This window comes from Phocoena phocoena, chromosome 1 (genome assembly GCF_963924675.1).
Source record: "Phocoena phocoena chromosome 1, mPhoPho1.1, whole genome shotgun sequence".
Classification (NCBI taxonomy): domain Eukaryota; kingdom Metazoa; phylum Chordata; class Mammalia; order Artiodactyla; family Phocoenidae; genus Phocoena; species Phocoena phocoena.
In genome coordinates, this window is record NC_089219.1 from 25,850,077 (window position 1) to 25,874,285 (window position 24,209).

General features: G+C 46.9%; 1 protein-coding gene and 1 pseudogene across 1 annotated transcript; one reads left to right on the plus strand and one right to left on the minus strand.

The window, feature by feature from the left end:
* Positions 1-1,265: 1,265 nt before the first annotated feature.
* On the minus strand, positions 1,266-17,275 carry SYNC (syncoilin, intermediate filament protein). Its single transcript, XM_065893891.1, has 4 exons — positions 17,223-17,275; positions 10,976-12,119; positions 2,935-3,059; positions 1,266-1,326 (listed from the first exon to the last, which is right to left on the minus strand). Exons 1-4 carry the CDS (start codon positions 17,273-17,275, stop codon positions 1,266-1,268), a joined length of 1,383 nt encoding a protein of 460 aa, XP_065749963.1.
* A 5,280-nt stretch (positions 17,276-22,555) lies between these two features.
* On the plus strand, positions 22,556-23,936 carry LOC136126026 (large ribosomal subunit protein eL6-like; annotated as a pseudogene).
* Positions 23,937-24,209: the final 273 nt, after the last annotated feature.

Here is a 24,209-nt window from a genome sequence, read left to right on the forward strand (position 1 = left end):
ACTTTCAAGAATGTCAGAGGCAGTGTGGCAGAGAGAATTTAAGGCAAAATTTAAATTTGGAAAAGGTGTTTGACCTTTTCTCATAGAGAGGTTGAATCTCCCCAGTATTTTTTTCACTGGGGCCGGTACTTAGAGGTTAGAAAAATAGGCTCTTGAAAGCCAAGTGCCATAATCAGGTAAAATGCCAGGTTCTTCAATCACCCAATTTAACGGAGTAGATCACTCTGACCCAGAATCATTTTCATGAGGTGAAAAATCAAAATCACCTTTGGGGGAATCTGGATTGGTTCTTTTTTCTAAGTCAGTAGTTTTTTTTTTTGTTTTTTTTTTTTGTTTTTTTTTTGCGGTACGCGGGCCTCTCACTGTTGTGGCCTCTCCCATTGCGGAGCACAGGCTCCGGACGCGCAGGTTCAGCGGCCATGGCTCACGGGCCCAGCCGCTCCGCAGCATGTGGGATCTTCCTGGACCGGGGCACGAACCGGCGTCCCCTGCATCGGCAGGCAGACTCTCAACCACTGCGCCACCAGGGAAGCCCAGTAGTTCTTTTAGAGTATAGTGAAAATTACCATGACACATAAGTAAATCTACATGAATCAGCACAGACTTAAAGTAAACTTTGTAAAGGGATTCAATTAAAGTCTAACATTCGTGGCACAAAAGAATTCAAATTGTAAACCCATGTACAGTTGACCCTTGAACAACGTGGGTTTGAACTGCATAGGTCCACTTACAACATACTTTTCAATAGTAAATACCACAGTACTATACCTGCAGTGGTTGGTTGAGTCCGTGGATGTGGAGGAACCTCGGATACCGAGGGCCAACTAAGTTATGTGCAGATTAACCGCCACATTGTTCAGGGGTCAACTTGAATATAAGGAAAATCGTCTGCCTTTTTGACTCCACCTGTGTGTCTGAAAAACTTTCTGCTTTGGGTCAACAGAAGGTAAGATACATTCTTCACAATACAGCAAGGTGTGTCCATACATTCTTCCTTTACTTTGTGCGTGTGAAGGGTTGCTGATAGGTGCCAGGAGACTTATTTTTCCATTTCTCAGTGCTTTGAAATCAGTACCAGCAGCCTATGAAATAGAATCCAGCTAAGAGTTGACTGATAGTATTCTGCCTCCAGCCAGCCCTAGAATCTTTTTAAACAGGTCAGCCAGTATTTGTAACTTTCCCAGAGTGAACTGCTTGCCAAATCCCTGGCACTCCCTTCTCTGTTTAGAAAAAAGTATGTCCAAAGGGTACTCAGTGATCCTTTGCTAAGAAGTTTTTTTTGTTGTGTCTTGGTTACAGATTCGGCCATATGTTTCTAAACAGCCCCTGTAAGGTTGAGAGAAAAAAGGATAAGTTTAAACTTTCTGCAACTTGAAATAATACAGTATAAAGTTTTTGTGGGTTTTTTTTGTTTGTTTTTTGGGGGTTTTTTGTTTGGGTATGCTGCATGGCTTGCGGGATCTTAGTTCCCTGACCAGGGATTGAACCTGTGCCCATAGCAGTGAAAGCGCTGAGTCCTAACTGGACCACCAGGGAATTCCCAGTATAAAGTTTTTAATAATGAATTTCTGAAGCTTAGTGCAGGCCATATTGAGGAGAGATTGCTAGAGTGTGTTTTGCATCTAATCAAGGATGACTTTGGGAGGGGCTAGCTAAAAAGTTTTTCTGCCCACGTTAACTTTACACACAGGTATTACAAGGCCTGAAATTCTGTAATTTCGATTCTTTGGATTAATCATTGTCTTTTCCATGTACTTTTCATCTTATCCACACAAAGGTGTTTAGCAGATAATTTTCTTCGGTTACAAGGTTCTAGTAATCTCCCAAACAATGGGCATAGTCAGTTATGCCTGGATGAAACATGGTAAAAGGAAATCCTAGTATGGGAGTTCCCTGATGGTCTAGTGGTTAGGATTCAGAGCTTTCGCTGCTGTGGCCCGAGGTTCAATCCCTGATGGGGGAACTGCAAGCCATGCAGGCTGGCCAAAGAAAAAAAAAATCCTAGTAATTTAGGAAAAGCATCAGTAATAATAGTTATTTGTGAATTTATATACAAAATGTAGGATTAACTAGGAAATTAATAAAAATTTATGGATATTTATCTAGTATCCAACTTGATCTTTTTTAATCCTTAGTTTCTTTATCCAAGAGAATCTAGCACTTTATAAAGAATGTGAGGACATATTGGTATGTAAAGAACTTAATGGATAGGTGTGTTGCTTGTTTCACAGATTAAGCAATAATCATGTCCTTTAGTCTACAAACAACACCCTCTTCAGCTTTGTAAATGACTGTTAACAGATTAATTTAGCCTTGGCCTCCTTAGTCATAGTCTGAATTAGGTACCCTAACTGCCTTCTCTGCTATTCTAAGGAAACTTTATGAATAGCAGATGGGGTCCCGTAGGGTGAGGAAAGTAAGAATGCACAGAGCCTAGATGTTTTATCCTGTTCTGGATTTCCTGATGATAATCAGGACATAATTTTAAGTCCTACTAGAAATTGAAACATTCCAAATGAAGCCTGAATGCTTGAACCAGGCAACCTGGAAGTATGTGTTATCCCTAAATGACTTACTTGTCATGAGACACAATCTTTTTTTAAGGCACTAGTCTTGTTAGGTTAGGAAAGCAGCAACAATGCAGACACTGCTCTTGTAACCTACAAGGATCACCTTGCGGCTGTGTCTGGATTCCACCTGCCTCAGAAGTGGGAGCATTAGCCTGTTCCAGGCTCTTGGGTAGCATAGCTGTTTTTAAAAAAAAAGCCATTTTCCATCTGTTCACGGATGAGCATAATTTGAAAATTTTCCCCCAGTTTTCTTTTTTTTTTTTGCTTTTCACTGTCAAGAGAAATTTCCCCTGAGCAACATCTGCCCTCCCCACCATTCCCTCAGCCTGTGTTAGTTGAGATTTGGGTAGCAGCAAAAACTGACTTGTACGTTGAGAGCTCTTCAGCAAGGCTGATCTTTAGCTGCTCCATCTCTTTGTTCCTCTGTTGCTGGAGTTGCACCCCGCTTCTTAGCTGCCTCTGTTGTTCTTCCATTTCCTCCAGCTGTTCCTGCATGAGGGCCAAGAACATTTCTAATGCACCAAACAACAAAAACCTGACATTGTCCATAATAGTATATTTCCTTACACATTGTTTAATCTCCATAGCAGTACTGAGGTTGAGAAACAGATTCAGAGAATTTGTGTTTTGACAGTGATACTGTTTTTGACAGTGATACTGTTCTGAAAGGAGTCTTGTCTGTTAACCACAGCTTACGTCTTAAAATCCTGCAAAGGGTGGACAGATTTTCAGAGGGACTTTTTTGTTTCCCAATTTTAAGAAGTGTTGGGGGCTTCCCTGGTGGCGCAGTGGTTGAGGATCTGCCTGCCCTGGTCTGGGAAGATCCCACTTGCCACGGAGCAACTAAGCCTGTGCGCCACAACTACTGAGCCTGCACTCTAGAGCCCGCAAGCCACAACTACTGAGCCTGCGCGCCTACAGCCTGTGCTCCGCAACAAGAGAAGCCACCACAATAAGCCTGCACACCGCAATGAAGAGTAGCCCCCACTCTCCGCAACTAGAGAAAGCCAGCAACGAAGTCAGCAACAAAGACCCAACGCAGCCAAAAATAAGTTTAAAAAGTGTCGGGGAGGATTTTGATTATCTAGTGGTGAACTAAGAATTTTATAGACCCCTTGCTCTATGTACAAGTTTGTTTCCATTAATAATCAATAGTCTTTATAATGCCCAACAACTTCAGCAATTTAAGTTGAAAGAAACCAAGTCTTTGTGTAAGCAATTATTCTTTTTTTTTTTTTTTTATCACTACATTTATTTATTTATTTATTTATTTTTTGCGGTACGCGGGCCTCTCACTGTTGCGGCCTCTCCCATTGCAGAGCACAGGCTCCAGATGCACGGGCTCAGCAGCCATGGCTCACGGGCCCAGCTGCTCGGTGGCCTGTGGGATCTTCCCGGACCGGCGCATGAACCCATGTCCCCTGCATCGGCAGGCGGACTCTCAACCACTGCGCCACCAGGGAAGCCCTAAGCAATTATTCTTGAATATTATATTTGAATCTCCTTGAAGTCAGAGATCTTTACTTAGTACTTACCACAACATGGCATGCAGATAGATGCTTTATTAGTGAGGGTATCAGAGTTGTTAATTTCCTATATCCTTTGCTTATTACATCAGGACAATTCGTTCTAAAGTTGGAAGATGAAGGTGCTATGCCCTGGAGGCCCTCAGGGGTCTTCAGATAACTTTCCCATTCTGCCAAAACCAGGCAGGATGCATTCTGTAAACTGTCTCTGCCTAGGATTAATGCCTGAGGAATGAAGATGTCAGCAAATCAGTCTGTGCCTTGGTTGCTAGCTGACATGGATCCTCAGGATCCATGGGGTAGCTGGGAAGGGAAGGGAGCATTGAAATTGGAAGGCACATCTTTAAGGAGCAATGACTTTACCTCAGATTTTGAAGAACAATAGGAATCCAGTTTAGGTGCATACTGTCATTAGAAGGATCTAAATAATTTGTTCACTGAGTCACCCTTGATATACTTGTGGCCTGTCAATCTGCAGTGTTTTGATACTCTGGCTGAATCTCAACTTTCATCAACATTGTCAAAGGTCTTTTTTTTAGTGCCTAGCCATGCTTTGATACCACACAGAGATGTAGCCTTACGATCTAAGAGCATGTTATCTAAAGGAAAGCATCTGCATACCTCTGTGCCCCAGTTTCCCAAGCCTCACCATCTAGCAAACCTGTTGTTTGTGAAGACCTGCTTGTGAAGGCTGTCTGCACCATCACTGATAAGCTGTTGACAGGGAGAAACTGTCACAGAATGAAGGAAGTATTGTACAGTGACAGAAATTAAGGACAATCTCCATTCTTAATCCTGTGTAGCACCACTGGGTTAACTTTTTAAAAACTGCTTTATTGGGACTTCCCTGGCGGTCCAGGGGTTAAGACTCCATGCTTCCACTGCAGGGGGCACGGGTTCGATCCCTGGTTGGGGAACTAAGAACCCACATGCCGAACAGCGTGACCAAAAAACAAACAACAAAACAAAACAAACCTGCTTTATCATCTCAATCTTTCATAAGCTTTCCATTTTCTTTAGTCTGGCATTCAGACTCCTGCTAGTTGGACCCTTATTTCTAACTAGAACCTCCATTATTCCTGTAGTCTGCACTGTCCACTATGGAAGTCACTAGCCACATGTGGCTATTGAGTACTTGAAATATGGCTAGTCTGAACTGCGATGTGCTGTGAGTGTAAGATACATAGCAGATTTCTAAGACTTGACACCAAATATATATATATATATGTGTGTGTGTATATATATATATATATATATCTCAAATTTTAATGTTGATTACGTATTATAGTGGTAATATTTTTGCTATGCTGGGTTAAATGTATTATTTTCACCTGTTTCTTACATTTTTTTAAATGTGGCTACTAGAATTTTTTTCTTGTTTTGGCCACGCTGTGTGGCATGTGGGATCTTAGTTCCTCAGCCAGAGATTGAACCCACGCCCCCTGCATTGGAAACGCAGAGGCTTAACCACTGGACCGCTAGGGAAGTTCCCCTAGAAAATTTTAAATGACATCTGTGGCTTGCATGGTACTTCTGTTGGAGAGTGCTGCTCTAGTCTGACCAAGTCAGATTTCTGTGCCTTTACTCCTGCCATTTCTGTCACCTAGATAGCATCTGTTCCCTTATATTGTAGTTTTTTATTCATGTCTAACTCCCAACCAGATTGTAGGTTCCTGGTTCTTAGTATGTCCGGCACCCTACACATAATGCTTATTGAGGTGAAGCATGCAGATAGTAAGCATATTCCATCTTTTGGCATTAGAAGTCTACCAATTTCAAGCTAAAAACTTTGAGATCATTCTCAGCAAATTCCTCACCCCGCCCACTGCAACCAGTCACCAAATGCTACCCATTTAACTTCACATCTCTCATCTCTCATCTCTCCTCTAAGTGGTGTTTCCAGGCTCTTTCAATCTACCCTCCACACTGCCACTTAGAGTACGTAATTACGTGGCAGGCACCATTAGCAGCACTTTACAGATATTAACTAGTTCATTCCTTGCAACAGCCCTATTAATCCCATTTTACATGTGAGGAAGCTGAACCACAGAGGTTAAGTCATTTGTCCAAAGTTTCCCAGTTAGTAAGTGGTAGAGCCAGGATTTGCCACTGACTTACAGCTCATACTCTTAATTGCTTTATTGCCTTCATATAGATAGATATAAAAGTAGACATAGATGATAGATAGATGATTGATAGATGATAGATAATAGATGATAGATGAAAGATGATAGATAGATGATAGATACTAGATGATAGGTAGATGGTAGATGAAAGACGATAGATGAAAGATAGATGATAGATAGATGATAGAGAGATTGATAGATGATAGGTAGACAAATGATAGATGATAGGTAGATAGATGATAAATAGATGAAAGATAGATAGATGATAGGTAGATAATAGATAGATAATAGATAGGCTCTTAAATGGTCTTCAAACTGTTTTCCAGGAAACCACAGGAGGAGGCCATGCTGGAGTGACCTTGTCAGTCTTTAGTTAGACAGTAGCTCTACTTTTACTTGTTCTACATGTTGGCATTCCATATAAAATTGTTTTGGGGAAAAGGTCTGTGGCTTTGAAGAAAACCTTTTTAGGAAAACCACTGACCTAAAGAATACATAAAGCCGGGCTTCCCTGGTGGCACAGTGGTTGAGAGTCAGCCTGCCAATGCAGGGGACACGGGTTCGTGCCCCGGTCCAGGAAAATCCCACATGCCGCAGAGCAGCTGGGCCCGTGAGCCATAGCCGCTGAGCCTGCGCGTCCGGAGCCTGTGCTCCGCAACGGGAGAGGCCACAACAGTGAGAGGCCCACGTACTGCAAAAAAAAAAAAGAATACATAAAGCCCTTTGCAATCTGGTCCCAATCTACCTCTCCAGCCTCATCTCTCTACTTCTCACATTCCTTATGATCCAGCCACACTGAGCTTCTCACTTCCCATAACAACGTCTGTGTTTTCATGCTTTTGTATAAGCTGTTCCCTCTGCCTAGAATACCCTTCCCTTGTCTACACAGTGAATTCATTCTTTAAGGCTCAGCTCAAACACCCTGTAGTAGTTGAGTGTGGACTTGAACTAGATGGCACAGGGTTACATCCTTCCTTCATCACTTCCTAGCTGTGTAACCCTGGACAGATGATTTCTCTGACTCACCTGTTTTCTTGTTTTTCAAATGGTGACAGCAGTCATACCTATCTCAGATGTAAGAATTAAATGAACTATTGCATGTAAAGAACTTCACGTACATGCTAGCTATTGTTAATCCTCTAATGAAATTTCCCCCTTATCTCCCCAGGTGTAATTATACCTGCTTCAGTACAATGCTTTATTCCTACAACTATTACATTGTCTATCACACTGAAGCATATTAATTATTTCATTGATTCTAAAACTCACACTTTAACATCTTACTTGGATCAGGATGCATCTTACGATCAAGTGTATTAGATTTTATGAAATTTTATCTGGCATCCTTCCTGGACTATAAACTTTTATTTCTTCTTTTCTTTTTCTGTTTAATTTTTATTTTTTGTATTTTTTGTTCATTTTATTTATTATTATATTTTAATTGGACTATCAACTTTTTGAGGACAGGAGCTGCCCCCCATCTCCACCCTACACCACAACGTCTCATCCCTTGCCAGCACATAGCTCATTGCCTGGCCCATAGAAAATAGGCACTTAGAAGATATTTGTCAAATGAATGGATGATGGTGATGAAAGAGGCAAAGTTTATAGTCATAAGAGTGAAGCGTACCCTTGAAAAGTAATCAGATGCCATACATGGCCTTTGGCAAACAGTTTAGGAAGAAGCCATTTCAGAAAGAAGAATTGGGACTTCCCTGGTGGCGCAGTGGTTAAGAATCCGCCTGCCAATGCAGGGGATACGGGTTCGAGCCCTGGTCCGGGAAGGTCCACATGCCGCAGAGCAACTAAGCCTGTGCGCCACAACTACTGAGCCTGCACTCTAGAGCCCGCGAGCCACAACTACTGAAGCCCACGTGTGTAGAGCCCGTGCTCCACAACAAGAGAAGCCACTGCAGTGAGAAGTCCGCGCACCGCTACGAAGAGTAGCCTGTGCTCGCCGCAACTAGAGGAAGCCCGCGCACAGCAACGAAGACCCAACGCGGCCAAAAATAAATAAATAAAATAAATAAATTTAAAAAAAGAAAAGAAAGAGAAGAATTAGCTCTTTCATACCTTTATTCCTACTTTAATTATGGTATGGCGATAGGAGACACCCATCAAGATTGTTTTCTATAGAATGATCTTTGGAAAGGTGCACAGATCATCAAATCTGAAACAAATCCAGTACAGTGACGAAAATCACTGGGGGAAAAGTTCTACAACTCTAGTACTATGTCAGAAAATTCTAATCCTGAGGATTCCTTACTTAGAGCACCACCATCCTAGTTAGTCTTGCCTGAAATCTAAGCATCCTCTTTGACGTCTCACCTCTCTGCCCCACTCATTCTGTAGCCAAGTTTATTCTACATTTGTTCTTGTATCCTTCCCCTTCCTTTTATTCCTGCTACCATTGTTTCCTTTTACCAATAGTAGCTTCCTAATTAGTCTCCTTGCCTTTGGGTCTCTAGCCCATTTTACACACTGCCATCAATACTGTTTCTAAAAGGAGAGCAACGATCATGTTAATCCCTTGATTAAATACCTTTATGGGGACTTCATTGGTGGCGCAGTGGTTAAGAATCCGCCTGCCAATGCAGGGGACACGGGTTCAAGCCCTGGTCCGGGAAGATCCCACATGCGGCGGAGCAACTAAGCCCTTGTGCCACAACTACTGAGCCTGTGTGCCACAACTACTGAAGCCTGCGCGCCTAGAGCCCACGCTCTGCAACAAGAGAAGCCACGGCAATGGGAAGGCTGCGCACCGCAACAAAGAGTAGCCCCCGCTCAACACAACTAGAGAAAGCCCACACACAGCAACGAAGACCCAACACAGCCAAAAGTAAATTTTAATGAATAAATAATAAATAACAAAATAAAAAGAAGCTCTTAAAAATAAAAAAAACCTTTATGGATGCAACTGACCCCTGAATAAAGTCCAAACTCCCTAATTTGGATTTCAAAATCCAATGTGGGGGCTTCCCTGGTGGCGCAGTGGTTGAGAGTCCGCCTGCCGATGCAGGGGACGCGGGTTCGTGCCCCGGTCCGGGAAGATCCCACATGCTGTGGAGCGGCTGCGCCCGTGAGCCATGGCCGCTGAGCCTGCGCGTCCGGAGCCTGTGCTCCGCAACGGGAGAGGCCACAGCAGTGAGAGGCCCGCGTACCGCAAAAAAAAAAAAAAAAAAAAAAAAAAAAAAAAAAAAAAAAAAAAAAATCCAATGTGATCTGCCCCGATTTACCTTTACAGGTTCAACTCACCTCTCAGTTTTTCACCTTTCACATGCAGCCAAGTTACAAATTATATTTTAGATCTATTAGATTAAATAAAATATATTAAAATTACCTTCACCTATTTCTCTTTTATGTGGTTATTAGAAAATTTCAAATTATATATGTGGCTTGCGTTATATTTCTGTTGGACAGCACTGCTCTAGATCTTACCTATACTTCAACACTTAGCTCAAATAACATTGTCTTCCGTTATGGGTTCTCTGATTTAATCCACGACTATTATCCCATAGCATTCTTATTTGTACCTCTCTTAAATCACGTTACTTCCTACCCTGGGTTACAATTGTTAATGTAACATTTGATTGAGTGTAAGCTGTTAAGGTTAGTATTTGTTTATGCAAAGATAATTAGTGCCCTTTCACTAGATTGTGACCCAGTAAAAAAGCAGTGCAGTGAAGGCGGCGGGCAGTGTTGGGTGAGTGAGGGGAGTGCATATATGTATAGTTTGAAAACGTTCAATATTATGACCAAAAAACCCCACCGTTTTCATAATACAACTACAGAAAGCTTGACAAAATCTTCAGTGAAGTAAATGCAGCCATTTTCAACAGAGGACATGTTCCCTTAAGGATACGTCAAAATCTCTGGTAGGGCATAAGATTACGTTCATCCAGAAAAAGGGGGGTTCCAAAAGACAAAAGTACTGCTCTGAAAAGCACCACACTGTGGTCTTCTCATGGTACCCAGCAGCTCTTAAGTCAGTGCTTAACTGATGCATACTCTGAGCCTGGTGGCAGAGATAAGTAAAACATACTCCCTACCTTCCGAAAGCTCACAGTCTGTGGGGGAGAGAGACTTGTTTATGCACTTAGTGTTCGTCTCCCACTCTGTTCTAAAAGGGATTAGAACTGGCTCACGATCAGAAATAGCCTGAATACAAGTGAAATGGTGACAAATGCACAAAAAAGGAAAACGAGGAATTGAGATTTATAGATTTCATCCCGGTTTTTTAAGACTGGAAAAACTTCAAGGCAGAGATCAGATAGGTGGGGCTTGAGGGTGAATATGGGAGCGGGGAGAGAATGAATACTACCTAGCCTCATTCCCTCCTGCTCTATATAAACCCAAGTGTGATTCACTTAGAATTGGAAACTTGTGCCGTGGAAAGAGCACTGAAATATTTGGGGGTGGTCAGACTAGAGTTCAAATTACTCCAACTCACTGGGCCTCAGTTTCCTCATCTATGAAAAATGATAATAGTTGACTTGGAGGATTAATGAAGATCAAGTGAGATAATTGGTGTAAAAGTGCTGTGTAAATTAAGAGTGCAAGATAACTTTCAGCCCTAGCACAGGCCTGAATGAATGAAATGGAAAATGGCATAAAGAAGTGAGTGAATGGCCCAAGGAACAAATTGTTCTTCCTACATATGCTAGTATCCTTCAGCCCAAAGACATTCGGCCCCGATCCCCTTTTCCTCCCCAGACTAAAAGACTGTACTTCCTTTCATGCCAAGTGGGCCTACCCTGTACTGCTGTACATCCTCGTCTCGTTTTTGCCTCACAAGGGTGGTCTGGTCCTCCAGATTCTTGTTTTGCAGCTGGAGCTGAAGGGCCTCTGCTTGCAGGGGTCGCAGAGCCTCCTTCATCTCCTGGATCTCGGCCTGGGTTTTCTGCAGAGCTTTGGCCGCAGCTTCTTTCTTCTCTAGGAGCCGCAGCAGCTGAGGCTCATACTCCTGCTCCAGGCCCTGGCGGCTCTCTGCCATGAGGTTCTCGAACTGGGCAGAGAGCTGCCGGCTCTCCTGGAGAAAGTGCCCATCCCTCTGGCTTGGAGGTGCTTCTAGTTGTTGCCGTAACTGCTCCTTTTGCTTCTGATAGGCATCCCGAAGCTGGGCCGATTCCTCCGAGAGCTGGGCTGCCTGGGCGGTCAGCACTTCCCGGAACTCGGCAAACTGGGCCACGTCCTGCCGGCGGCACTCCAGCTGATATTGGTAGGACACACATTCCTTCGTCACCTTGAACAGCTTCTGCTTGACCAGTCGGATCTCCTCCCTCAGCCCATCCCTCTCCAGCTCTGCCTGGGCGTGCAGTTTGTAGGCAGCCAGGATGTCATGGTGGACCCGTTGCACCTCCTGCAGGGCTGGTTCCCGGAGCAACACAAGCTCATGGATGAGCTGATCCCTCTCCTCTTCCAGCTGGGCCACGGCTTGGACACACTGCTGGAAACGCCCCTCCAGCAATTCCAGGTCCTCTGTGCTCAGGCTCCCCTCTGTGCTGGGACTCGGCCCAGCTCTGAGGCTCTCCTCGGGGTTAGGTTTCTCCTCACTCGGGACTGTCTCTCCCCCACAAACCATCTGCTCTGGGCTTGTAGTCTTCCCCGGCTTCACCGGCTCTTCCACATATAGCATCTCCTCTGGCTTTCCTGGCTCCTCCACATACAGGGCCTCATCAGGCGTCCTGGTCTCCTCAATATGCAGCATCTCCTCAGGCTTCTCGGTTTCTTCCACATACATAGCCACATCAAAGTCACCTGTGTCCCCCGGGTAGAGAATATCCTCTAAGTTCAAGGTCCCTTCCAAAGACAGAGTAACTTCTGGGTTCCAGGTCCCCACCTCATACGAGGATTCAGAGTTCTCCTCTTGCAGAGAAGTGGCCTCTGCTCTTGTGTTCCTGCAAGAGAAACGACAAGGTGAGAGGGCAGCCACAATCCTGGGATGGTTTGTGACTGGAGCCAGTAGGACACAGGCCTAATTTATATCAAATTCTCACATCTCAGAGAGCACACGTCTGCCCCTTCCCTCCATCGATCCACCCCGATACAGGCCATTGCTTAGATCTGACACCATCCCCATGATGTCAGTGTCGAGTCTCTGATTACATACCTTCAAGGACTGGAGACTCACACCTGAGCTACTATATGTTCCACCGTCATAAGAAAATTCTAGTGTTGAGGTAAAACCTTCCCTGCAATTTTTCCCTGGGTTTGATTCTTCTTTCTAGAATCAGACAAATCTAATTTTTCTTCCATGTAAGTTCTTTGAACACTTACAGAGAACTGATTTATCCTTCAATTATTCCATGCATGCCAAGGTTTCCAGTACCCTCCTCATTTGGGTCACTTCTTTCTGACAGGCTCCAAGTTGACAGGCTCCAAGTTGACAGGCTCGCTATCCCTTGGGGATGGGTATAGGAAGCAATACCCAGGTGTACTCTGAGCAGTGATTCTCTGGACACTATACTCCTATTGTTGCAGTCAAGATGCCCTTAGCATATAGGGCAGCTCCATCATATTCTTGATAAATGCTGAGTTTGACTAAAATCCTGAAGACTTTTTCACACCAAGTGCTTTTAAACCACATCTCTTGTTCCTATAAAACTTCATCTTGTTGGAATTGGCCCATCCTTCTAGCCTGTCAATGCTCTTGAATTCAGATTCTGTGATTCTAACAGATGAGACCCTTAACCCAGCGCCCGTCGCCTGCTAGCTTACTCAGTTCCTGTTGAGGAATGCTCTCCTGCTGCTTTGGCCCTCAAGTGGCTTTGGTCTTTCCTGTTTCAAATGCATCTTACTTACCTTGGATCTCTGAGCAATTCTTTGAAAATATAAAATACCATGGAAACAATAATAAATTACACTTTTAGAGGTCTTATATATACCAGGCCCTGTTCTAAATGTTTTACATATATCAGTTCATTTAATCCTCATAACAATTCTATGAGGTGGTTACATTTATTATTCCCATTTTACAGATCAGGAAATGGAGGTTAAAGAGATTAAGTAATTTGCTCAAGGAAACTCAGATACTCAGAGTGCACCACTTATAAAACAGACTAAATTTGAGTGTAGCTTTCAATAAACTTTTCTTTTTTAAGATATAAAGTATAAATGAAAAGCCTCACATATCAAACAAAGAATTTGATTTCTCTTGAAAAGGCTTACTTGTGTCCAGGTTTTCAGCTCTATTTCTCAGCTCCAAGTTCCCAATAAAGATTATTTTTATTCTAAATCGTGTTCTCAGTCCTCCTCTCTACACCCCAGGAATCCCTGGCTTCCCTTTTGTATCTCCTGATGGCCCTCTGGAAACCACAAAAGTGTGTCTTCACCAGGCCCCAAACATCACTGGCCTCATTCAACCCCAGCACCTGCACCAAAATCTAAAACTTAATGACAACTCAACAATCATCTAGTCCATTCACTTCACTTTACCAGAGATGAAGTGCTTTTTTTGTTTTTTATAAATGCATTTATTTATTTATTTTTGGCTGAGTTGGGTCTTTGTTGCTGGGCGCGGGCTTTCTCTAGTTGCAGCGAGTGTGGGCTACTCTTCGCGGCGGTGCATGGGCTTCTCATTGCGGTGCCTTCTCTTGTTGCGGAGCACGGGCTCTAGGTGTGCAGGCTTCAGTAGTTGTGGCTCGCAGGCTCTAGAACACAGGCTCAGTAGTTGTGGCACACAGGCTTAGTTGCTCCGCGGCATGTGGGATCTTCCCGGACCAGGGCTCGAACCCATGTCCCCTGCATTGGCAGGCGGATTCTTAACCACTGTGCCACCAGGGAAGCCCTGGAGTGCTTTTTTAGATATCTTCATCTGATGTTACTTGGCACCTCAAATTCAACTGCCACCAAATTATCCTTCTCCCTGAGCTTGTTACACCTGTATTTTCCAGCTCAGAGAAATGTATCACCATACACCAGGCTGATGAAACAAGCAGTCTTTTTTTTGTTTTTTAATTAGAGTACAGTTGATTTACAATGTTGTGTTAGTTTCTGCTGTACAGCAAAGTGAATCAGTTATACATATACATGTATCCACTCTAATCTTCTAGATTCTTTTCCCGTATAGGTCATTACAGAGTATTGAGTAGAGTTCCCTGTGCTGTGCAGTAAGTCCTTATTAGTTATCTATTGTATATATAGTACTGTGTATACGTCAATCCCAATCTCCCAATTTATCTCTTCCTCCCCTTTCCCCCCTGGTAACCATAAGTTTGTGTTTTACATCTGTGACTCTATTTCTGTTTTGTAAATAAGTTCATTTGCACCATTTTAAAAAATATTTATTTATTTCTTCTTATTATTTATTTTGGCTGTGCTGGGTCTTAGCTGCAGCAATGTGGGATCTTTAGTTGTGGCATGCAGATTTCTTAGTTGCAGCATGCATGTGGGATGTAGTTCCCTGACCAGGGATCAAACCCAGGTCCCCTGTATTGGGAGCGTGGAGTCTTACCCACTGGACCACCAGGGAAGTCCCTGTACCTTTTTTTTGGATTCCACATATAAGTGATATTATATGATATTTGTCTTTCTCTGTTTGACTTAACTTCACTCAGTATGACAATCTCTAGGTCCATCCATATTGCTGCAAATGGCATTATTTCATTCTTTTTTATGGCTGAGTAATATTCCATTATATATATGTACCACATCTTCTTTATCCATCCGTCTATTGACAGACAAGTGGTCTTTAAACAGCCAACTCACTAAGAACTGACATTTCTATCTCAGAAAGTCTCCAGTCTCTATCTCCCTCTTCACCCCACTGCCAGGACCCTCGTCCGAGTCATCATCCCTCACCCGCACTTTCGTACCAGCCTTCCCATAAGCCTTCTTCCTTCTCATCCCAGTCTGTTCTTGACAGTGCTGTAGCTTGCTATAATATAAAGCAAACCATCTTGCTCCACTTCACCATATATAGCCAACTGCTTAGCATAGATTTAAGGCCCTTAAAGATGTGACCTCAACATACCTCTTCAGCCTCATCTCACATTACTACCCATAGCCCACCCAATGCTTGACTACCCGTAACATGCGTTAACTTTTCTACCTCCTACTCCTACCCCACAATGTCTAAAGGGTCCAGCTGAGAAAATACAGTTCATTGTATACCACCTGACTAGAGAACAGTCCTACACTACCTGGAAAAGTAGAGTTCCTAATGCCAGGAAGGATGCACCTGCTCAGCTAGCCAGACCCACCCGGATCCTCAACGGAGTCCCTGCTTTGCCAGCAGACGGCCCTCACATCATGCTCCAGCTGAGTACTCCACGCCGGAATAACGTAATTGTGTTCAAGGAAGTATTCTAAGCGTTTCCCATAAATACTAATTTATCTGATGCTCATCCATTATCCCCACTTTATAGATTAGGAAACCAAAGCACAGAGTAAAGAACTCACTCAAAGTTCTACAAATCGTACGTGGTGGAGCCTGGCGAAGGCCGGCAGTCTGGCTCCAGTGCCGGAGCTCCTTTTTACCACTCTCGTCTTAGAACAGGCATAAGATCTGAAAGAGGTAAAACAACTACGGCAGGTATAGAGCTCGGCCCTAGCATTCAAAATATATTTATATCTATTTACCTAACAAATTTCTACTCATCCTTCAAACCCTGCTCAAACTCCACCTCCTCTGTTAAGCATTTCCCAGACAACTCCCATTCTTGTGTTCTCAAGGCACTTTGTAGGCAGCTCATCTTTGAACTAAGTGCTTTGTGTTACAGAAGAGCATGTGTCTGTCTCCCCTGATAGTCCATTTCCTAACAACCAGTACAGTTATTCTCTCTATATCCCAGGGTGGGGCTCTGTAGAAGGTAGGCAGGCAGCAACCAACTGAGCTCCAGGGAGGAAACTTGCCCAAGGTCGAGTGGCAAAGCTGGAAGTAGATTCCAAGTCTCCTGACTTGCAGGCAGTGCTGTTACCACACACCACTCAGTCACCCCATCCACAGTGCCAGGCCTCTGCTAGGTGCTGCCCTCACACTGCTGTCTCTCTCTAAGGAGCTGGGGGAAAGTAGATTATGGGAGGCCTAGGGGCAAGGGGGCCAGCTTAACTGGGGCCCCTGACCTCAGGTTTCCTTGGGCTCCAAGCAGCCTCCCTCTCTGCCACTTTGTCCCTGTCCCTAGAGGATTCCAGCAGCTCCCAGCCCATCAGGGATGTGACTGGGAGTGTAGGTGATACTGTGCAGGCATGAGTTGGTGTGTGACTCTATGTGTACCCCTATGTGTGTACAGGTGAGTGCACATGTAAAACAAGGCTCAGCTTTGTGCCCTTGGTGACAGGGGAGGGGTGTCAGGTGTGTGTGTGTTTGCACCTCTACCTCTTGGTACAAGAGGAAGTCCAGGGCTACAGGCTGACCTGGGGCAGAAATGCTCCCTACTCGCCCCAAATCCTTCAGCCACAGGTCCCTTCCCCGCTAACCAGTGGCGGAGCTGACCGTTGAATGTTGGAGAGGGCCTCCCCTCCAGGGCCCCTGCCAACCAAGGCCCTCTTGCTGGTCTGGGACAGTAGACTCTCCCCTCAACCCCGCCCCGTCCAACACCACCCCAAGCCCCAGACCAGAGAGAACCAGCTGCTTGAACACTCTCAACTCCAAGCTGGCAGCCGCCCAACCTTGCACGAAGTCTCTTCCACACGGCAAATCCAGCAACTGGAGGCCTCCATCTCCAGCTGCATTTGGGGTGAGCAACGAAAGAAAACGGGTAGCGTCTTTGGCCACTGGGGGCCAAATGGCATCTCACGGTTGGTGCCCGCTAGTGTGAAGCGGTTAATCCTCGCACCGCCGGTGGGAGGGGGAGGGGTAATTATAAAAAGTCCCAGACAACCGGAGATGCCAGGCCGGGACGAGACGCCCCGATCTCCCTTCGCGGGTGGCTCCGCCCCGTGCCCCACCCAGGCTGGACCCCCGCCCCCGCCCGGCGAAAGGCGCTCGCGGGGGGTGGGGATCCGTCCAGCACCCCTTCCCCAGGGGGCGGCGACGCGGCCCCGGGACGGTCCTTTCCTACCTCGCGGCCTCGGCGGCGCCGTCCCCGCCGCGCCGGGGCTCCGGGCTGGCCATGGCTGCGCGACCCGGGCTGGGCGGCCGCGGTATTAATAGCTGGCCCCCCGGGCAGCCCGCGACCGTCCGCCGCACTGCCAGCTGCAGCCGACACCCGATCCCGCCGGCCCCGGGCCGGGCGCGCCCACTTGGCCCAGGCTCCCGCCGCGGGAGGAGGGAGCGGGCCGCTAGGCCCGGGGGCGGGGAGATGCCGCCCCTCCCGCGACCAGCGGAGGGTGTGGGGGGAGGTATGGGGGGGGTCGGCGTCTCCAAAACCAATCCCCCTGAGGTCTTCCCGAACCTTCTTTCTCTCCACCCTTCCCGTCCGAGGGTCCCGGTTTGGGCTGGGCGGGGCGGGGGGGCAGTGGAGGAAGGTGTCTCCGCAGCCTCAGGAGAGCGCTTGCCCTGCCAGACCGGCCCGGGAGGGGGGCAGGGTGTGGGGTTGGGGACCTCGAGGGACACCGCACCCTGCCCGCCGCCCGCAGGAGTTCGGGGGTGTCAGCCGCCGCCCGGCGCCCTGCGATGCCCCCTCGCCTGAGCGCTGTGCCCCGCAGCTGTCGCCGAGGGCTGGCGGAGGAGGGGGTAACACTACACCCCGTACGTTTGGGGACAGTCCGGAGCCTGGGGAAGGGCGGTGGGAGGACTGCGTGGGAGGGTTTAAGCCTCTAAGGTTCAGTCCATATTTAACACCGCTTTCCGCCCTCACGCTGCGAGGTTTCCAGGGGTCTCTCCGCTTGCTCCACCTGTCACCCCCCACCCGCCCTGCTTCTGCCCACTCCAAGGCGTGCCCCTCCCCCAAGTCCTTAGGCCACCAGTGTCAGGATCAAACTCAACACTGAAGGCTGTCTCCCTAAGCGAGAAGCTGCCAGGCCCCTTCCCAGACCTGGGCCTCGGGCATTCTCCCTTCTGATGCCTTTTTTCCACTTAGCCCCTCTGTCTGGGGAGGTCTTTGACTCAATCGCAGAAGAATGCTGTTCACGTAACCAGCAGAGGGGCTGGATGTGTTTAATCAGAGAGGCCTTGAGTAAAGGGGGGTGTGGCGGGGGGGCGGCCGTGCGGAACGCTTGTGGGCTGTGCGTTGTGATCCGTGTGCCCGCTGCCAGCTGTGTGAACACCACGTGGTTGTGTGTGTGCCCTGTGGAAGGGCAGGCTGTGTGATGGTGTGTCAGCGTGACTCTGTGATGACTGTGGAGTACCTGTCCGTGTGGGTGTACCCCACGCGGATATGTGACTGTATAACCATGGGGGGGTGATTGTGTGTGTGGTGATTGTGCTGGTGGTGGAGTATCTGTGTGGCCGGCTGTTGTGACTGTGTTGTGGGGCGTGTGTATAGTTGTGTGCGTGACTGTGTGCTTACAGGAGACTGGGGACTGAAGTGTGTGGGAGGGAGGGCTCATAAGCAGCTGTGTGGAGTGTCTTCTGTGTGTCACTGGGGACTGAGTATGTGGTCCTTAATCCAAGTTTCTGAGTGTGCTGCCTTTGGCGTATATTTATATCTCTCTGTGTAGTGCAAGGGGGCGGGAGATTAACACCCAGGGCAGCCAAATATACCCTTGTAAGGTATGCACGAGAAAAAGTCGAGTTTTGGAGGCTGCTGGTCATTTTCTGACTTACCTCTAAAATATTCCAGAGGAGGAGGTTGGCAAAGCCTCTGGGGCTGGTCATTTGACAGCCATTGCTGTCATTGCATGTCAGAGGGGAGCCGAGGGAACAAGGGCAGGGCCTGCCAGCAGCACTATTTGCTGTGGTGCTAGGCAACAGGCAGCAAGGGTGGCATTAAGAAGGGCTGTCCCTTCCCCTCCAACCCTCAGCCCAGGACCTGGCCCTGGGCCGCCCCCAAGACTAATTCCTTAACCGCTCTTAAACTCCCCCTAAGCCCTTCTTTAGGCTGAAACACTGAATCCCCCAGCGTCCCAGAAGCACCTCCGGTCCTTTGTTTTTGCTGTTCCCTCTCCCTAGAACACCCTTCCAGCTCTTCATGTCCTCTCTTCTTCAGGTCTCAGCTCACATGTGATCTCCTCAGAAAGACCTTCCCTGATGTGCTCCTCTCCCACATAAATATCCATCCTTTTACTGTTTGTCTCATCATCTTGTTTATTTTCTGTACAGCACTTACTGCAATCTTTAATAATATTGTACATTTTCCATTCCTTCCTTTTCTGTTTCCCCCACTAGAATGGAAACCCCATGAAGGCAGGGACTTTGTGTGTCTTGTTCACTTCTGTGTCCCCAGGGCCCAGCACAGGGCCTGGCATATAGTAGGATCTCAAAAAGTTGTTGAATGAATGAAGGAAAGGAGGATGGTCCTCCCTAGGCCAATTCAGGCAACATTTGATGCCTGCTGTGTGCCTGGCCTGGGCCACTCGCCACCAAGGAACCCCTTTGTACTCAGGGAAACAGACATACACATGTGCCCAGGCTGTATACACCAAGGCAGAGGGAGGTGGGTGAGGCCACAGGACTCCGTTCACTTGGCAAACATGGGCACTTGGCCTGCGCTGGGTCCTGTGTCAGAGCAAATGGCCTTCTTTGGCCCAGGGCCCTGCCTGCAAAGAGCTCACAGTGTAGAGGATGCTAGAACTGTCCCCTGGGGTGACAAACCCCTGCAGAGAATAATGCTAAATCACTGAGCTGAGTGATGGGCTAGGCACTGAGAACCAAGGAAGCCAAGAATGGGAGAGATTAACTCCAGGACTGGGGACAACCTCACGGACGAAGTAACATGGGCCTGGAAGAGGAGAAAGGGCGTTCCGGCGTCAGGCACAGACTGCTTGGAGAGACAAGCACAGCCACTCTGTCTCTCAGCCCCTCCACAAAGCCGAGTCCACGAAGAGAGGAGAAGCCCCTGGGCTGGCTACTCTTTGCCTACCCTTCATTCTCTGTGCTTCTCTGCCCTGCCCTGTGTCCTGGGGCTGACTACCACTGACAGTCTCACCTGGGCCCCCTTGCCTTACGGTTTCAGGTAAAGTTTGGCCAGTAGGAGACATTGCCAGATCAGAGGGAAGGAGGAGAGTGAGATCAGGCTATTTATAATACTGTGATTTTGACAGTTACTATGTTCCTCCACTGAAAGGCACAGCTCCCGTTGGGTGGCCTGCAACCCCAGGGCACGACTTCTGCCAGGTTCCTTAACAAGGCTCCCTCCCTTGCCCCTTCAGGCCCTGGGGCTAGTGACTCTATCCCACTGTTGTGAGCCCCAGGATGCTTCACCATTCCTGCCAACACCTCTGTAAATAGTTCCTTCATTAAACCCTCTTCTGGCAAATGCTTTGAGTTTTCTCCCCTGCTTCCTGCTGAGACCAATAAGGTAAGAACTAAACTTAGGGAAGATGAGTCTTTGGCAGAGAATTTGGGGAGACCCTCTTTCTAAATCACCACCCAAAACCAGAATCAGAAAATGTTGTGAACTACCACAAAGCTACAATAATCAAAACAACATGGTATTGGCATAAAAACAGACACATAGATCAATGGAAGAGAATAGAGAGCCCAGAAATAAACCCACATGCTTATGGTCAATTAATTTATGACAAAGAAGGCAAGAATATACAATGGAGAAGGGACAATCTCTTCAATAAGTACTGCTGGGAAAACTGGACAGCGACATGTAAAAGAATGAAATTAGGGCTTCGCTGGTGGCACAGTGGTTGAGAATATGTCTGCCAATGCAGGGGACATGGGTTCGAGCCCTGGTCCAGGAAGATCCCACACGCTGCAGAGCAGCTAAGCCTGTGTGCCACAACTACTGAGCCCATGCACCTAGAGCCTGTGCTCCGCAACAAAAGAAGCCACCACAATGAGAAGCCCACACGCCACAACAAAGAGTGGCTCCTGCTCGCCGCAACTAGAGAAAAGCCCGCGCGCAGCAATGAAGACCCAATGCAGCCAAAAATAAATAATCTATTTAAAAAAAATAAAAATTAAAAAAGAATGAAATGAGAACATTTTCTCATACCATATACAAAAATAAACCCAAAATTGGGACTTCCCTGGTGGTCCAGTGGTTAAGAATCTGCCCTCTAATGCAGGGGACACGGGTTCAATCCCTGGTCAGGGAACTAAGATCCCACATGCTGAGGGGCACCTAAGCCCACGTGCTGCAAACTACAGAGCTCACGCGCTCTGGAGCCCCCACAACACAGCTAGAGAGAAGCCCACGCACCGCAATGAAAGATCCCACGTGCCTCAACAAAGATCCCTCGTGCTGCAACTAAGACCCGATGCAGCCAAAAAAAAAAAAAAAAAAAGCTCAAAATGGATTAAAGACCTAAATGTAAGACTGGAGGGGCTTCCCTGGTGGCACAGTGCTTAAGAATCTGCCTGCCAATGCAGGGGACACGGGTTCGAGCTATGGTCTGGGAAGATCCTACATGCCACAGAGCAGCTAAGCCCATGCGCCACAACTACTGAAGCCCATGCGCCTGGAGCCTGTGTTCCGCAACAAGAGAAGCCACCGCAGTGAGAAGCCCTCAGCAACTACAGAAAGCCCGTGCACAGCCATGGAAGATCCAACACAGCCAAAAAATAAATAAATAAATAAATAAAACAAATCTATTTTTAAAAATTAAAAAAAAAAAAGACTGGAGATCATGAAACTCCTAGAGGAAAACATAGAGAACACTATTTTACATAAATCATAGCAATATTTTCTTGGATCTGTCTTCTAAAGCAAAGGAAATAAAAGCAAAAATTAACAAATGGGACCTAGTTAGACTTCAAAGCTTTTGCACAGCAAAGGAAACTATCAATAAAACAGGAAGACAACCAGCTGAATTGGAGAAACTATTTGCTGATGATATGACCAATAAGGAGTCAATATCCAAAATATGTAAACAGCTCATACAACTCAACATCAAAAAAACAAACAACCTGATTTTAAAAATGGGCAGAAGACCTAAATAGACACTTTTCCAGGGAAGACATACAGATGGCCAACAGGCATATGAAAAGATACTAAACATCATTAATCATCAGAGAAGTGCAAATTAAAACCACAATGAGGGCTTCCCTGGTGGCGCAGTGGTTGAGAGTCCGCCTGCCGATGCAGGGGACATGGGTTCGTGCCCTGGTCCAGGAAGATCCCACATGCTGCGGAGTGGCTGGGCCCGTGAGCCATGGCCGCTGAGCCTGCGCGTCCAGAGCCTGTGCTCCGCAACGGGAGAAGCCACAACAATGAGATGCCCGCATACCGCAAAACAAAACAAAAACAAAAACAAGAAAACCACAATGAGATATCACTTCACACCTGTCAGAATGGCTATCATCAAAAAGACCACAAGTAGCTCTTTCCCATCTTGCAAGATGGCAGATGAAAGAGCTGAGAAGCCAGATACTAAGGAGAAAAAACCTGAAGCCAAGAAGGCTGATGCTGGTGGCAAAGTTAAAAAGCTTAAGAAGGTTAAGAAGGGGAAGCCCCACTGCAGCCAAAACACTGTCCTGATGAGAGGAATTGGCAGATATTGCCAATCGGCTATGTATTCCCAAAAGGCCTTGTACCAGAGGAAGTATTCAGCAGCTAAATCCAAGGTTGAAAAGAAAAAGAAGGTGACGGTTCTTGCTACTGTCGCAAAAAAAGCTGGTGGTGACAAGAATGGTGGTACTGGGGCTTCCCTGGTGGCGCAGTGGTTGAGAGTCCGCCTGCCGATGCAGGGGACACGGGTTCATGCCCCAGTCTGGGAAGATCCCACATGCCGCGGAGCGGCTGGGCCCATGAGCCATGGCCGCTGAGCCTGCGCGTCCGGAGCCTGTGCTCTGCAACGGGAGAGGCCACAACAGTGAGAGGCCCGCGTACCGCAAAAAAAAAAAAAGAAAAAAAGAATGGTGGTACTGGAGTGGTTAAACCTTGCAAAATGCCTGGGTATTATCCTATTGAAGATGTGCCTGGAAACCTGTTGAGTCACGGCAAAAAAACTCTTCAGTAAGCACATGAGAAAACTATGCGCTAGCATCACTCCTGGGCCCATTCTGATCATCCTCACTGAGCGCCACAGAGGCAAGAGGTTCATTTTCCTGAAGCAAGGTGAGCTTGCTACTTGTGACTGGTCCTCTGTCCCTCAGTCGAGTTCCTCCGTGTAGAACACACCAGAAGTTTGTCACCTCCATCAAAATTGATACTGGTGGTGTGAAAATCCCAGAACATCTCACTGATGCTTACTTCAAGAAGAAGGAGGGGACTTCCCTGTGGTCCATTGGGTAAAACTCCACACTCCCAGTGCAGGGGGCCTGGGTTTGATCCCTGGTCAGGGAACTAGATCCCGCATGCATGCCACAACTAAAGATCCCAAGTGCCTCAACTAAAACCTGGCGCAGCCTTAAATAAATAAATATTAAAAAAAAAAAAAAAAAAAGAAGAAGAAGGGGGACTTCTCTGGTTGTCCAGTGGCTAGGACTCCGCTCCACTACAGCGGGCACGGGTTTGATCCCTGGCCAGGGAACTAAGATCCTGCAAACGTGTGCTGCTGCCAAAAAAGAGAAGAAGCTGTGTAAGCCCAGGGACCAGGAAGGAGAGGTCTTCAACACAGAGAGAGACAAATACGAGATTACAGAGCAGTGCACGGTTGATCAGAAAGCTGTGGACTCACAAATTCTGCAAAGAATCAAAGCTGTTCCTCAGCTCCAGGGGTACCTCTGCTCTGTGTTTGCTCTCACAAATGGAATTTATCCTCACAACATAGTGTTCTAAACATCTTATAAAGAACCTAATTAGGGCTTCCCTGGTGACGCAGTGGTTGAGAGTCCGCCTGCTGATGCAGGGGACACGGGTTTGTGCCCTGGTCCGGGAAGATCCCACATGCCGCGGAGCAGCTGGGCCCGTGAGCCATGGCCACTGAGCCTGCACGTCCGGAGCCTGTGCTCCGCAACGGGAGAGGCCACAACAGTGAGAGGCCCGCGTACCGCCAAAAAAAAAAAAGAACCTAATTAAGTAATTGGTCCATTAAAAAAAAAAGACCACAAA